Below are 14,029 nucleotides of genomic sequence, written 5' to 3' on the forward strand. Positions count from 1 at the left end.
CCACATGAAGGGATGAGAATTATTGTCTTGAAAGCATGTTAAATTTTTTACAAGATGATGCAAATAGTAATTAACATATCATGATCAAATCTTGTAAATTGAAAAAACTCAACCTTTTGAGGGGAAACAGCTACAATATATACTAATGATTATCTAGCTACTCGTCTAAGAATATAAATGTTTAGCATTTAGGTGACCAATATCAAACTCCGAGCTACTTGCCTTACGTTTTACCCTTGCAAGTAAGTCAAATTAAATTTCTATTCATTACTAATCACATTATGAAAAAGGGAAACCAAAACTTGCTGCCTACTTCATTCTTTTTCTTGAATCTTTCGATTTTTCTTAAAAATTATTATTTTGATAAATATTTCTTCCCTATCTTAGTGTTCACATAAAGTGTGACCGTAAGATGGGTTAGCTTTCTCGTGGTTTGACCAAGTCATTCAAAAACTCAATATACTCAATGCCTGAATGGTCGTGCAGCAACATATATGAAGTCTGCTGGCTACATATGTTAAAGTTGGTTTCGAGTATGTAATTTTATATATAATCTTTTAATTTGTTGAAATAATTTTAGATATTTTATACAAAATTACAACCTATACCTCAAACTATATATTATACTATATGCATTTTGCTTGTAGTCCTATGAATATGAGATTTGTCTTAGAGTCTTCAAAATTTTATATTTCATGACCGATCAACGTTCAATAAAGTCGCCGCTTCTTTAAAAGAAAAAATTTGGTTGCCAAACCTATTATTATTATAGCTTGAGATATAACTTATGATCCTACTTTTAATGCAGTTTCGAAATTATTCTTCTCCAAGACGAAAAGAATTGAGAAGGTTGGTCCATAATCTTTATAACTTCTAAGACTTTAACGTACAAATGATATATCGTCGTTGGTTTTTTGCATTTAACCAGAACCAGTTTCTTGTTTATTTATATTTTAATTAATTAATTACAAACCCCTGAACAGTAAATTAATATTGGATTTTAAAACGTTCAATTTCTGTAGAGCAATAATATTTCGAATTTGTAAGATACACGACAATCGATTTGAAAAATAGACAATAGTAGTGGGATGTCAACGTCATGAACATGTAAGGTCATCGGACGGCAGCGATCTCCCCCATATCCTCGGACGTATGTGGGACAAAATACCACCAAACAAAAAAAAAAAATTGTTGCTGCATTTCTTTAATAATTTGCGTTATCATAATAATTAATTAACAAAAAAATATCAAAATATTTCCGATAAAAACAAATCTTCAACAAAATATTTAACAAAAAAAAAAAAAATTGCGCATTTTAATGTAGTTTATGTAGTATTTCCTAGTCACACCATTATTTACCTGATATAAACAAAAAATAGTATAAAAACAGTAATATTATTTATCACCATGGTTTAGTGAATGTACATGAAAAATTTGTTACCATACCAATGAGTTTTGGAAAATTGAAAATTGACTCAGAAAACATGAAAATACAATTTTGTGATATTTGTTTTGATTCCTGAATGAATTTAATAAGCTCACAAAATTAAAATTGCGAAATTATTCTTAATAAATAAATATTTCTTACTAAATAAAAGGAAACCTACGGAAGAGCAAAACATAATTTTCATGGCATAAAGAGTGAGAGAGAGAGAGTCATAGACAGGAGACGTTTGAGATTGATGAACAGCGAATTCGAAACAAATCACATGGAAGAAGAGCTCTCTTTCGCTACCGTTACCTTCTCCACTTTTCTCCTTCATTAGGGTTTTCTCTCTTATTTAGCTGCGCAGCTCTCTCTCTTTCTTACGGATTCACTTCTTAAAACTCGTTAATTTCTTGTGGGTTTTTGTCTCTTTTGCGATCTGATTCCGAAAGTTGAGTGAGAGTGAGAGAATCATGGAGGAAGGAAGTATGTTCAGATCTCTATTAGCGATTCTTCAGTGGTGGGGTTTCAATGTTACCGTCATCATCATGAACAAATGGATCTTTCAGGTTTCTTCTTAACCCTAGAATTTTTAGGTTTTACTTAATTGTATTTAATACCCTTTTGATCTGATCTATTGATCTGATGTTGCTGATTTGGAATTTGGTTTCAGCTTTATAGATTGGTGATAAAGTTTTGATTTTTTTTTGTTGTTGTTGCAGAAACTGGATTTTAAGTTTCCACTATCGGTTTCATGTGTTCACTTCATATGTTCGTCGATTGGAGCTTACATCGTTATCAAAGTTCTCAAGCTTAAACCATTGATTGTTGTCGATCCTGAAGATCGATGGAGGAGGATTTTTCCAATGTCTTTCGTGTTTTGTATCAACATTGTCTTGGGAAATGTCAGTCTTCGTTACATTCCGGTTTCGTTTATGCAGACGATTAAGTCTTTCACTCCAGCTACTACAGGTTAGGGTTTTCAGATGGAAAGTTTCCTATTTGTGATATTTCTATTGTCTATTGTCTAATTGTTTCTTATGTATATGTTTGAGCAGTTGTGTTACAGTGGCTGGTATGGAGGAAATACTTTGACTGGCGTATTTGGGCGTCTCTCGTGCCTATTGTTGGTGGAATTCTTCTGACATCTGTGACTGAACTTAGTTTTAACATGTTTGGATTCTGTGCTGCCCTGTTTGGATGTTTAGCTACTTCCACAAAGACCATTCTAGCCGAATCTCTTCTTCATGGTTACAAATTTGACAGGTCAGTGCCCCTTCCTGGAGTCTCCTTATGAATGAATTTCTTGCTATGATATACTATTCAGTTCTTGGAACTTTCATTTCCATGATCATTGCTGAGTCATGAAAACTGCACTTAGTTTCTAATTACAATGATATTTGCTTGTTATGTCTTTTTTGGATTTGATATGCAATAACTTTGCTTCTATTGCATTAGATATGACATCTTAGTCCAAATTGAAAAAGCAGTCACTTTAATGTGATTTAGCCATAAAGTTGATTGATGTATAAAGATTCAATCACATCACCTTTTGAGAAGTAAACTATGAATATCCATCTGCGTAGAGGAAAATTTTGATTTTTCTGTTTTTCATTATTTAGCATAAACACCGTTTACTATATGGCGCCTTTTGCCACCATGATTCTCGGGATACCAGCGTTATTACTGGAAGGCAGTGGAATTTTGAGCTGGTTTGAAGCACACCCTGCTCCCTGGTCAGCCCTCATCATTATACTCAGTTCTGGTGTTCTAGCCTTCTGTCTCAACTTCTCCATCTTCTATGTCATTCACTCCACAACTGCAGTCACATTCAACGTGGCTGGAAACCTTAAGGTAACTAAGACAACCCTAAACCCGTTACTAAATTTTTCTTTCGGATTGCTCTGGATGGTCCAAACCAACAAAAGGATAAGCACTATTAATTCATTATACTGGCATTACTAAGTTCTTATCAATTTACCTATCTTACCATGGTAAAAGAAATAGAAAGCCTGTCAGCTAGAGTTTCTTCGCATCTACGTCTTAAGCGTACTTCATATTCCATTATACGTCTTATTCGTAGTGGTCAGGGCATGACTGTATCCATATAAGTTTGTTTTAAACAAGTTAATCACCACTAGAATATCAAATTTTCGAGGCACATTGCTATGGTTTTTGTCATCACCAACTTGTGATTTGTTTGTTGCCTTGGACACTCACTCTCATGTTTGTAATATGATTTGCAGGTTGCAGTGGCTGTAATGGTCTCATGGTTGATATTCCGTAACCCAATATCATATATGAATGCTGTTGGATGCGGAATTACGCTTGTGGGCTGCACGTTTTATGGATATGTGAGGCATATGCTTTCACAGCAAACACCGGGAACTCCTAGGACTCCTCGTACCCCAAGAAGCAAGATGGAATTACTTCCACTTGTTAATAATGATAAACTCGAAGGCAAAGTCTGATCTTCTTCATTCCGCAGCTCAGTTTAGTACTCACTGGTTCAGGGTGCTGCAGAAGAGAAGCATTGACACAAGGGGTGTTGAATTTTTACTAAATATGCATTTTACTCAAAAACCTTAGTAGAGAAAAGTTACATTTTTTTTTTTCGTTTTGATTTGAGCTCGTAGAAGAGATAATGGTTCCTACTACTATTTATATTTCTGTGAAGTGTAGAATCTTTTAATTTATCAAATACATTTTCTGAAACCCGAAGGAGAGAACTACTACATTTATTGCTTCTTCTTTTTTGAAATTTCTGTGTATATTCATTACTACTATGTCATGCTCTACATAGGAAGGGTCGAGAGAATCATCTCGGCTAAGTTAACGTTGAGCGAACAAGTTTAAAATAAAGACTCTTCTTGAAGTGTGGAGCAGTTCTGATTTCTATACAACTGAAAACTGCTTTATTATTCATTTCTATTGTATGTGCTGTGTTGGCCCAATAATGCAATATCTTCGGAGGATAGTTCCATTGACAGGTAATGTCGAGCTTCTCTTGGCCTGAATCAAGAAAAAATGGAGATTAGGAGAGAAATCAATCATACTCAGAAACTATGGTGAACCAACTGGTACTGACCTTCGCCGTCTGCCTTTCTCCAAGGCTCCGGATAAGTTAGAGGGATCTGCTCTTGAAATCTGCCCTATGAATGAAGCATATTCATGGAAAGCTCTTCCTTTCAATGATCTCAGAGGGACTACTGACTCTAAGACACCGGAAAGCCGTGTCATTCGCCTACTGCATGCGGAAAAAAACAAAAAGCAACTCCGGTAATGAGAAAGAGAACAACGGAAAATTTTGGAAGAAAAGTGAGCCAGCAAGAAATTTGCATTGCAACCGATGGACCCATTGGAAATGATATTCTCATCATACATCTGAAGAAAATTATTTACCATTTTAGTAAGTCTTCAAGTATATCTGGTTTCATATCCAAGCAGCTTCCATTGCTCGATGTGTAATCCTGCCTTGCCTCGTCTACTGTTAATCCTCTTTCTGGTACCATGGTGGCTGATGAAGTAGGAACGGATCCCGTTGTCGTAATTTGGTTTGTCAAAAAGCAAAATTCTTGCTGTGACACGGTGGAAGTCATCTCTTCAAGCATCTGAGATAAACCAGACGTATCAAGATCTCCTGAAGTGTTCATCATTGGCTCCAAAGCTCCCTAAATAAGTGAATTCCATAAGTCAAAAAAGTCTGAGCTGGAAACTATGAAAAAATCTAGAAAGAGAGGAAGCTGAATTGTAATGTAATACTCACAAGGTTCAGGCATCTGGAATGTGTTAGGTCAGCTTCTGAAATTAGATTGGTTATCTGATGAGTGAGATCAAGAACTTGTGGAGCTTCTACAGGTTCTGAATCCAAGTATGGCTTGAAATCAGCAAGATTGGAACAGATTTTTTCCCATGATTCTTGCACCGCAGATCTAGAGGTATCTAGCTTTGGTTTCTCAGCCGTCTTGTATGTCTTACCAAAATCCATACGGCTACATTCATCTGAAACTTGTTGCATCTTCTGGGCAGCCCCTACATATTCCTTGAAACAGTCTTCCATCACTGTCGCATCAGAAGATTCTGCAATGATCTCACTTGTATTCTTTAAACAATCAAAAATCTGGAATCTGTCTATGTATATCTCTTTTGATGGGGGAGTCTGTACAACGTCCTCATTCATTGAAACCTCTACTCTTCCATCAAAATGTCCGCAAGATACTGCTCTTGGCGACAGCTCAGCTTCACCATCCATTAAAGTTTCTGGAACATATGAAGACTCTGGTACACATGATATTTCAACTGACTGGGACACCTCATTAATGTAAGAGAATTTTGATGTCTCATACTGATAACAAGCTGCCTCCAATATTTCTGCTCTAGAAGGATCAGCTAATGGGTTTGTTTCCTTTTGCATATCTGGCCAATATGAGGACAACGTACCATCTTCTTGGAAAATCAATCTGTCGTCCTTCTGATGTTGAGAAATGGAAACCCGTATGTCAGTCAGAGGCTCATCTTCTGAATCAGAGGACATCACAACATTGAGCTTCCGCCTTCTGTTTGGCTGAGAGAAAGAGAGTGGTTGGTAGGAAGTGTTGCTAAGTTCACACGGAATCCTTAAGACGTCTTCTAATTCGTCATAATCTTCAAAAGTAGTGTTCTGCCTGAACATCGCTGCTTTCTTGGCTTGTATACTGTTCTTTCCTGTGCCACGCCTCCATAATCTATTAAGCATTTTTTCGTTTTCAACCTCTTCAACAAATACTTCCACTGTGTTATTTCTTTCCTCTTCCATAGATAATACCTTAGCAATCTCATTCTCCACCAACTGAGATAATTGAGAAGGGAAATCCCGTGCAATTATCTTGGGAAGCAGCAAGTGGCCAGCTTCATGATCAAAGAGATCTTGATTACCTGTATTCTTCACCTTTCTGGCTGTGTATGGGAAATTAAACCATGAATAAATCAAATGTCTAAACCTTCATAAAACTGAAAATATCCACACCTAGTCATTCACTAATTTTTTTTTCTCGTACGTAGCAATTTACATCCAAAATACCTCTTTTCGGTTTACTCTGAAACCAAAACTGCAATTGCATAATTGCTTTCCGTATATCTCCACCACAAAACGTGGTCATTTCCTCTAGTGAACCATGATTAACTTTAACTTCCTCTGCTGCACAAACCTGTGAAACAAAAAATGTTAAAAGAATCCATTGAAATTTAAAGGTTACGCATCAGAATACTAACCAGAGAAAGGTGGTTAAACAGTTCTTCTTTTGATGGCAATGAAAAGTATATTTCTATCCTCTCTAAGTTGTCTGGTAACCCATGATTCTTGTCTGTAAATATGCATGTGATACAGATGCCATCAGCAGATTAATTAAGGTGAACTGCAAATGAAATAAAAATAATGTTTTTAGCATGGACGAAAAGTACCATTGGCAGTCAATACCACAGGCCCTTTTGCTTTCACAGCAATCTGCTGGATAGCAGAAACGAGACCACGATCTTCAGCAAAGCAAATATCTACATCTTCGAAAAGAATTAAAGGCTTCAAGTTAGCTCCATCATTCTGGATATGTAATACGGGCATCACTTCAACTACATCCTCTACCCCATTGCCATCAGTACAGGAATTGAAAAGAGGGTCCAAGGACCTGAAAAAACAAATTATGTGAATACAAACGCTATTTTCAAGTTTGATAGTACCGACTGAAATGGAGAAAATAACAAATCCAAGCATTATTGTTGCAATTCTATGTACCTTGACAGGCTATATGACTTGAGAGCCTCCCCAAATTTCTGCCTAACTACTGTTCCACTTCGGCATTCTGATGTATTGGACTGTAGACAAAAATCATTAGAGACATAAGCTATTTTGAAAGTAAACGTTTCCATGCCAGAAGAGGAAACTAGGTCTTTTAGATACATATAGCGGAAACAGTTCATACCTCTAGGATTTTAAATCCTTGTTCCTTGGCGCATGCATGAATGGCTGCAGATTTCCCACTCTGCAACACAGGCACAATTGTACTCATAAACATGAAACTCAGAAAGCATTGTAGACGTAAAAACTGACAGTTCATGGCAGAATATCTAATCACACACCCCAGCTGGACCAACAATTAAGAGAACATTCTTCTGGCTATCTTCAGCACCACTTTTTTCTGAGTCAGAGTCACTTTCAGAACAGTTGTAATCAGCATCTTGCGATTTATCTTCATCACTACTCAAAAAGTCTTTGTTTGGCTGAAACCCTCTCTCATACCATTGGCGCAGCCATTCATTCATTACCTTTACAGATTCAGTATTACCACATACCTGCAAGATACGTGGGTAAGAAAGTGTGAGAAATTTGTGTTTGGTAAGAAGATATAAACAGGCATATCTACTTTGAAAGCAGTATGCTCAAATTGTCTGACCTCCGAGGCACTTCTTGGCTGGTACTTATCTACCCATAATCGATTACAAGGTTGGCCACTGGAGTCATTACTGCATAGATTAGAAATTATAGATCAAGCATTCTAGAAAGAACAAAAAGTATGCTCAACTTAAAACATGTGTGCTGCTACTGATATCAAATACAAAATCACTACCTTTCTCGACATGACAGGTGTTGCATTTCATGAGAAATATTGGCTTCACCACCAGCATCATCAGACAAGTTAATTGCTTCATGAACTTCACAATCCTAAAAAGAATGATAGAAAATAACCCTTTATTATGAATGGTTCCAACAAACCAAAAAATAAAGACCAAAAGAGAAAGTTTTAGGTCATCACCGATTCTGCTCCATCTAAGAAGCCGAGGCACCCACGTTTCTCCTCCTGGTCTTCTATTAAGACTACCGAAGATGCCTCTGCAATACCTTCTGATTGACTAGTGCATTGTTCAGGCTCCTCATCATCGATGACACACACGTCAGGATGTGAAAGAGATGGCAATTCATTTAAATCAAACTCCTTGGGCCGAGGTTCAAGAGAGTTAAATTTTATTTGTTGATCAGGACTCTCAGTAGTAGATGTTTGCTCATAGAAAGTCCAGTTCTTCCAATCAAGGGTGGTTGGATAATCATCCTAAGAAGAAGATTTTGCTATTCAGATTCCTTTATTATTACAAACGATCGAAGAAGTTACCCTATATGTATTAGTCATACCTGAAACTTGTCAAATACATGGATAGGGCCAATGGTGACGATTTTATCTCTCCCTCGACCAAGACACGTACCATTCTCTGCTGCAACAGCTTCTTGATTTCTTTTACCTCCTTTCCAAGTCGAGAAAAACGGATGTATTTGCTTCCCAGCAGACATCCGCGAATTTTCCTGATCAAATAGAAAGCAAAAAAAAAACAATTTTAGATGAGACAAAAAAAAGTCACACCAAGTTTTGCCAAAACATGCTTAATTAACTTACCTCAGCTCTTAACTTAGCTTCCAGGCGCAAATTGGGAACTGGAGGTGAAACATTGGCAGCAATCATCTGATCACCAGCAGCTACAATTCCGTTTTTAGTTGCACATTTCTTAGGAGTTGTTTTTCGAGGACTCTTTCCTTTAGCCACCTAAATCAGAGAAAAAAAAATAGAGAGATCACTCTTACAAAATCTTCTCCAAAGTAGTTCCCCACCGTAATTTATAGACGAACACAAACCTTCTTGGTAGCTCCGTTCTTCGGAGTTCTCTCTTTCTGTTTTCTCGTCTTCTTCCCTTGACTACGACCATCTCCTACTTCTCCTCCTTCATCGCACATCGGATCTCCATTAGAGTCAATTACATCCTCCGGTTTATGGGGGAGCAAAGACGACTGAACCAATTTCCGACGAACATTCCGCCGTGGAGTCTGATCCATTGCAATCACCGTCGCAATTGGAGGAAATCAGAGTTACGGTAGAATCTAGGGTTTATGTGTGAATTTGGGGATCTTGGTAAAATTAAATTATAACGTTAAGGTTAAAAGATGACATATGTCTGATGCTTCTTTTGATGAAAGATTTGTTTTATAGTTAGGTGAGAATTTGGAGGGAAGAAGATTCTTTTTTCGCTATTTCCCGCTAAACTTTAAGGCCGTGTTTGTCTCCGTCTCTCTCGAACCGCTTCTTCTTTTTTTTTTAATTTTTTTGCAGCTCTTTTTACACACATAAATTCTTTGCATTACCTCTCGGGAAAAAAGGAAAGTGGGCTTCTAAGTGGGCCTTAATTTCAGGCAATTAATTTACCGGATTACCCTTAAAGGCTTAAACCGATTCTGGTAGGGGGGGATAAATGTTGAGTGTTGACCGTTAAACCGTTGAATTATCCCACGTTGTACATATAACCGGTAGGCTCAAACCGAACGGAAATAAATAGGGGCAAATCCGTCATTGAACATTATGTTATCTCCTACCGTTGTCCTACCGTTGAACGGAAATAAACAGCTGTGAGCTATTTCGATAAAGATTGTAACTTTTCCTCTCTCTCTCTCTCTACTTCGAACAGGAAGAAGATAGATTCTCTCAGTTCTTTCAAATCCATAAAAATATACCTGGAATCTTGTTTCTATACTTCTTCTGTTTCTCATACTCTCCACTAATACTAACATTTTTCCAGAATTTTGTTAAACCCTACAAAAATTTGAACTTTTTAAAACCCTAGAAAATTCCAAATTCGTAAAACCCTAGCCAAGTTCCTCTATTGCGTGAGGGGAACTCATCAGAACCCACGAATCGAAATGAAGAATCCAGAAAAACCCTTACTTCTGTTTCTAATTTTAGCTTCAAGCTTAGCATCAATGGCGACTGCAAAATCCACAATAGAGCCTTGCTCCAGTAAAGACACTTGTAACTCATTGCTAGGCTACACTCTCTACACCGACCTCAAAGTCACAGAAGTCGCTTCTCTCTTCCAAGTAGACCCAGTTTCAATGCTTTTGTCTAACTCCATTGATATCTCTTACCCAGACGTCGAGAACCATGTCCTTCCCGCTAAGCTCTTCCTCAAGATCCCAATCACTTGCTCCTGTGTCGACGGAATCAGAAAATCCCTCTCGACTCATTACAAGACTCGTACTTCTGACACACTAGGATCGATTGCTGACTCTGTTTACGGTGGTCTGGTCTCTCCGGAGCAGATTCAGGTCGCGAATTCAGAGACTGACCTTTCGGTTCTCGATGTAGGTACAAAGCTTGTGATTCCATTGCCTTGCGCTTGCTTCAATGGTACCGATGAATCTCTTCCGGCGCTTTATCTATCTTACGTTGTGAGAGGAATCGACACTATGGCTGGAATCGCAAAGAGATTCTCGACCTCTGTTACTGATTTAACAAACGTGAATGCTATGGGAGCTCCTGATATCAATCCTGGTGATATCCTCGCTGTCCCATTGCTAGGTAAGATCCAAAGTCTCTCTTCTTTATTTAGTTAGAAGAGTTCTAAAGTTTCAATCTTTGAATAGAAATTTGCCAATTAAGCACAGATTATAACAGATTATTGAATGTTCTGTCTATTTGTATCAAAACTTCTCAGCTTGTAGTTCAAATTTCCCCAAATACGCTACGGATTACGGATTAATCATTCCAAATGGAAGCTATGCTCTCACTGCAGGCCACTGTGTACAATGCAGCTGTGTTCTCGGAAGCCGAAGGTATTAAGCGATTGAGTTTTGTTAGTCGAATTTTGGATGATTTGCTGATATTTAGCATTGGTGTGATGCAGTATGTATTGTGAGCCTGCTTCTATATCAGTCTCTTGTTCCAGTATGAGATGTAGAAACAGCAACTTCATGCTTGGTAACATTACTTCGCAGCAGAGTAGCTCCGGTTGTAAACTTACTACTTGTAGTTACAACGGTTTCGCTAGCGGCACTATCTTGACCACGTAATGAGTCTTTCCTTATCACATTTCCCCTGCTAATGAATTTAACAACCTATATAACCAATCTCCCTCCGTCTCTCTTTGTTTGTTTTTCAGGTTGTCCATGTCTCTTCAACCTCGATGCCCTGGTAAGTATACTGTCTCATGCGTTATGATAAAACACAATGAGTGAAATCTTGATCTCCAGCTGAAATGCAATTGGTAAAAACAATTTGCAGGACCGCAACAATTAGCACCGCTTATAGCCCCGCCTGATAATGTTCCAAAGGAACTGATGTATCTACCTTCACCTTCACCTTCGCCATCACCAGAGTTTGATGATATTGCTGGTGGAGGATCATCTATAGCCGCAGTCCCCGCGGCTTCACCTGGAGGAGCTACGGTTTCTTCAAGCAATTCAATCCCGGGTAATCCAGCTAATGGTCCAGGCGGAAGTATTTCTATAGCTTCTTGTCCATTGAGCTATTACTCATTCATTGCGTTACTCATCCCCATTGGTTCTTGCTTTTTTGTTTTCTAAGTTTGAATGCAAGACAATCTCATGAACACTGCTAGTACTTTGGTTTGTCATTGTTAAATTTGTATTGAATGCCTGGCCGGTTGACGGTTTTTTCCGGTTTAAAATTGTCCGGTTCACAGTCTTGCAAGTCTGGGCAACCAAACCCAATTCAATCCAAGAAGAAGCCCAAATTAGTTTGGATAACGAAAAGCCCATTTAAGTTTTTGATTCTTATTGTATATAAACGATAATTTGTTCAAAGGGACAAAGGAAATAAGTAGTTTTTTTTTTCTTTAAAAAAGAAATTGGTTTAAAGAATATGTAGTTGAACCTAGAGCATCCTCTGCCATAATGATGGAAAACCAGTTATCTTCACTTGCCTAGAAATTTCTCCATAAAGCATGTATTTTATTCAGCGCACATATTTAATTTCAAAAAATCTAAAAATCTCGATTCTGCAAATTTAATTATTTCCATCCTAAGCGAATTATTTTATTTTATACTACTATACATTTCTTCAACCTAGAAAGACGCTCAATTTTGAACCTTCTACGAAATTCCTCAAGCCAAAGCCGTACCAACGTACCATTTCTTTATCCATGATAAAATTAATTGTATCTACACTGTATACACCTATCTATCTACATATATTATATTCAGAATTAAAACTAATTATAGATATCGTATGATAATATTTGTAATGGTAAGGCCATCTCTTTGTTCGGTTGTTGGGAAAGTACGGAGGAAGTACGGTGCCAGTGAAGCTGCCCATTATGGGAAACCGCTTCACCAAGATTATTGTCTTATTTTTGTGACTTTCGGGGTAAACTAAAACGTCTTCATTGCCAAAACCGTCTCGAGATGCTATTAGTTTCTTCATGCAAAAAAGGAATATTTTTGGGCTGGAAAGCTGACAAAAATGGCCTCTGTTTGACCTTTTTAAGGGTTTGCTTAGGACCAAAGTGTGAAATGTCTAAGCGAAGACATGTCTCATAAACCCTCAAGGCTTTGTGAGAAAGTCAAGGCTGTCCCCAAAAGAACATGCCATCTCTCATCAACTCCTTCGATCATGTGCTCTTGCGTGTCTTAAAGTTCTATATAAGTTTTTTGGCTTTTGCCGAAATACACATGCTTCTTTTGAAATCATCATTTTGCTTTAGTATCTATCTACAAATCTCCATATTCTCACATGCATGCACTTATATTATTGTGGTATTATCTTTTATAAGTATCGAGAGTCTTCTAAACCAGAAAATAATCTAAATTAATTTTTCATTACGCAGTGATTATACAAATTTATTGATAACATTAGATTGTAGATATATTTGAAATATACGAAATAATATCTTTAACAAACACCTTATAAGTACTTGTCGATAAGCGTCGATCTGATGGAGTACGTATATCCTTTTACTTGTATGATTGTTATATACATGCAGTTTGGAGAATTTAGACAATAGTCATGCATTTTTTACTATTAGGTTGTAGTATACAATTAAGAAAATCTAGCTGAGTAGCTTAGCTAGATTCGACGTGGAGAATCTCCTCAAAGTAATTCACAATATCAACTGTATCCTATCTCTAAAAAGAGAAAAAGGGAAAGTTAACTTAAAGTAGGCTTAAGTATGATGTGTAATTGTGTATTGATATGCATCCATGTGATACAAACACACACGTGATTCCTTCAATCTCTAATCCCACGTAACTTTGTTTCGCCTTTCTTTTTCCTAAAATTATTAGAAACAAAAGAAAAATTAAGTGGTTGTACTCCATAATTTTATCAAAATTTGACCTAACCTACTACTGTATGTTTCTGTTTACACTTTACAGTTTGTTTTCTATGTGTGTTAAAAGTGTTGAAAACGTATGATAATAGAAAGAAAAAATATTGTCATCGAGAACTGAAATAAAATAAGAAAGAACGCGGTTTTGTGCCGCAGCGAGACAGAGTGGAAACAGCTGTTGTTGAAGTGATTAATTCACTCACTTCAGTCTTCACTATTTGGCTGCGCGTTTCCATTTTCATTAACTATTTTATATTCGCAAAAATATCTATTTATATAAATATATTAACATTTTAGAGTACAACACACATATATATTAAAATGTTTAGACTTTTCATAAAAGGGTTTAGGTTTATTTTAGTTTATCATTTTTGTTTGTGAGACCTCACTAAGACCTCACATGCTACTTCGTGAAGTTGCCTCCCCTTGTCCCTCCATATCAGAATCCTATGTATTTTCTTCCCTTTC

General features: G+C 37.0%; 3 protein-coding genes and 1 long non-coding RNA gene across 4 annotated transcripts; 2 read left to right on the forward strand and 2 right to left on the reverse strand.

Moving 5' to 3' along the window:
- Positions 1-1,580: 1,580 nt before the first annotated feature.
- On the forward strand, positions 1,581-4,184 carry AT1G77610 (EamA-like transporter family protein). The gene is made up of 5 exons (NM_106409.4): positions 1,581-1,995; positions 2,149-2,398; positions 2,485-2,692; positions 3,049-3,280; positions 3,673-4,184. The coding sequence occupies exons 1-5, from the start codon at positions 1,900-1,902 to the stop codon at positions 3,895-3,897; spliced, it is 1,011 nt and encodes a 336-aa protein (NP_565158.1). The 5' UTR covers positions 1,581-1,899; the 3' UTR covers positions 3,898-4,184.
- AT1G77620 (P-loop containing nucleoside triphosphate hydrolases superfamily protein) lies at positions 4,175-9,443 on the reverse strand. The gene is made up of 16 exons (NM_106410.3): positions 9,081-9,443; positions 8,845-8,991; positions 8,586-8,753; positions 8,212-8,505; positions 8,026-8,120; positions 7,852-7,921; positions 7,538-7,750; positions 7,381-7,440; positions 7,194-7,273; positions 6,866-7,086; positions 6,677-6,768; positions 6,486-6,612; positions 5,193-6,361; positions 4,829-5,097; positions 4,515-4,673; positions 4,175-4,438 (listed from the first exon to the last, which is right to left on the reverse strand). Exons 1-16 carry the CDS (start codon positions 9,276-9,278, stop codon positions 4,345-4,347), a joined length of 3,456 nt encoding a protein of 1,151 aa, NP_177885.1. The 5' UTR covers positions 9,279-9,443; the 3' UTR covers positions 4,175-4,344.
- Positions 9,444-9,488: 45 nt separating this feature from the next.
- AT1G09737 lies at positions 9,489-9,694 on the reverse strand. Its single transcript, NR_139682.1, has one exon. It is a non-coding gene; the product is annotated as an other RNA (long non-coding RNA).
- A 125-nt stretch (positions 9,695-9,819) lies between these two features.
- Positions 9,820-12,040, forward strand: LYM3 (Peptidoglycan-binding LysM domain-containing protein). Its single transcript, NM_106411.4, has 5 exons — positions 9,820-10,794; positions 10,931-11,048; positions 11,120-11,281; positions 11,375-11,406; positions 11,497-12,040. Exons 1-5 carry the CDS (start codon positions 10,137-10,139, stop codon positions 11,796-11,798), a joined length of 1,272 nt encoding a protein of 423 aa, NP_177886.2. The 5' UTR covers positions 9,820-10,136; the 3' UTR covers positions 11,799-12,040.
- The last annotated feature ends 1,989 nt before the right edge of the window (positions 12,041-14,029 follow it).

The sequence above is a fragment of the Arabidopsis thaliana genome, assembly GCF_000001735.4.
Source record: "Arabidopsis thaliana chromosome 1 sequence".
NCBI classification, from domain to species: Eukaryota; Viridiplantae; Streptophyta; class Magnoliopsida; order Brassicales; family Brassicaceae; genus Arabidopsis; species Arabidopsis thaliana.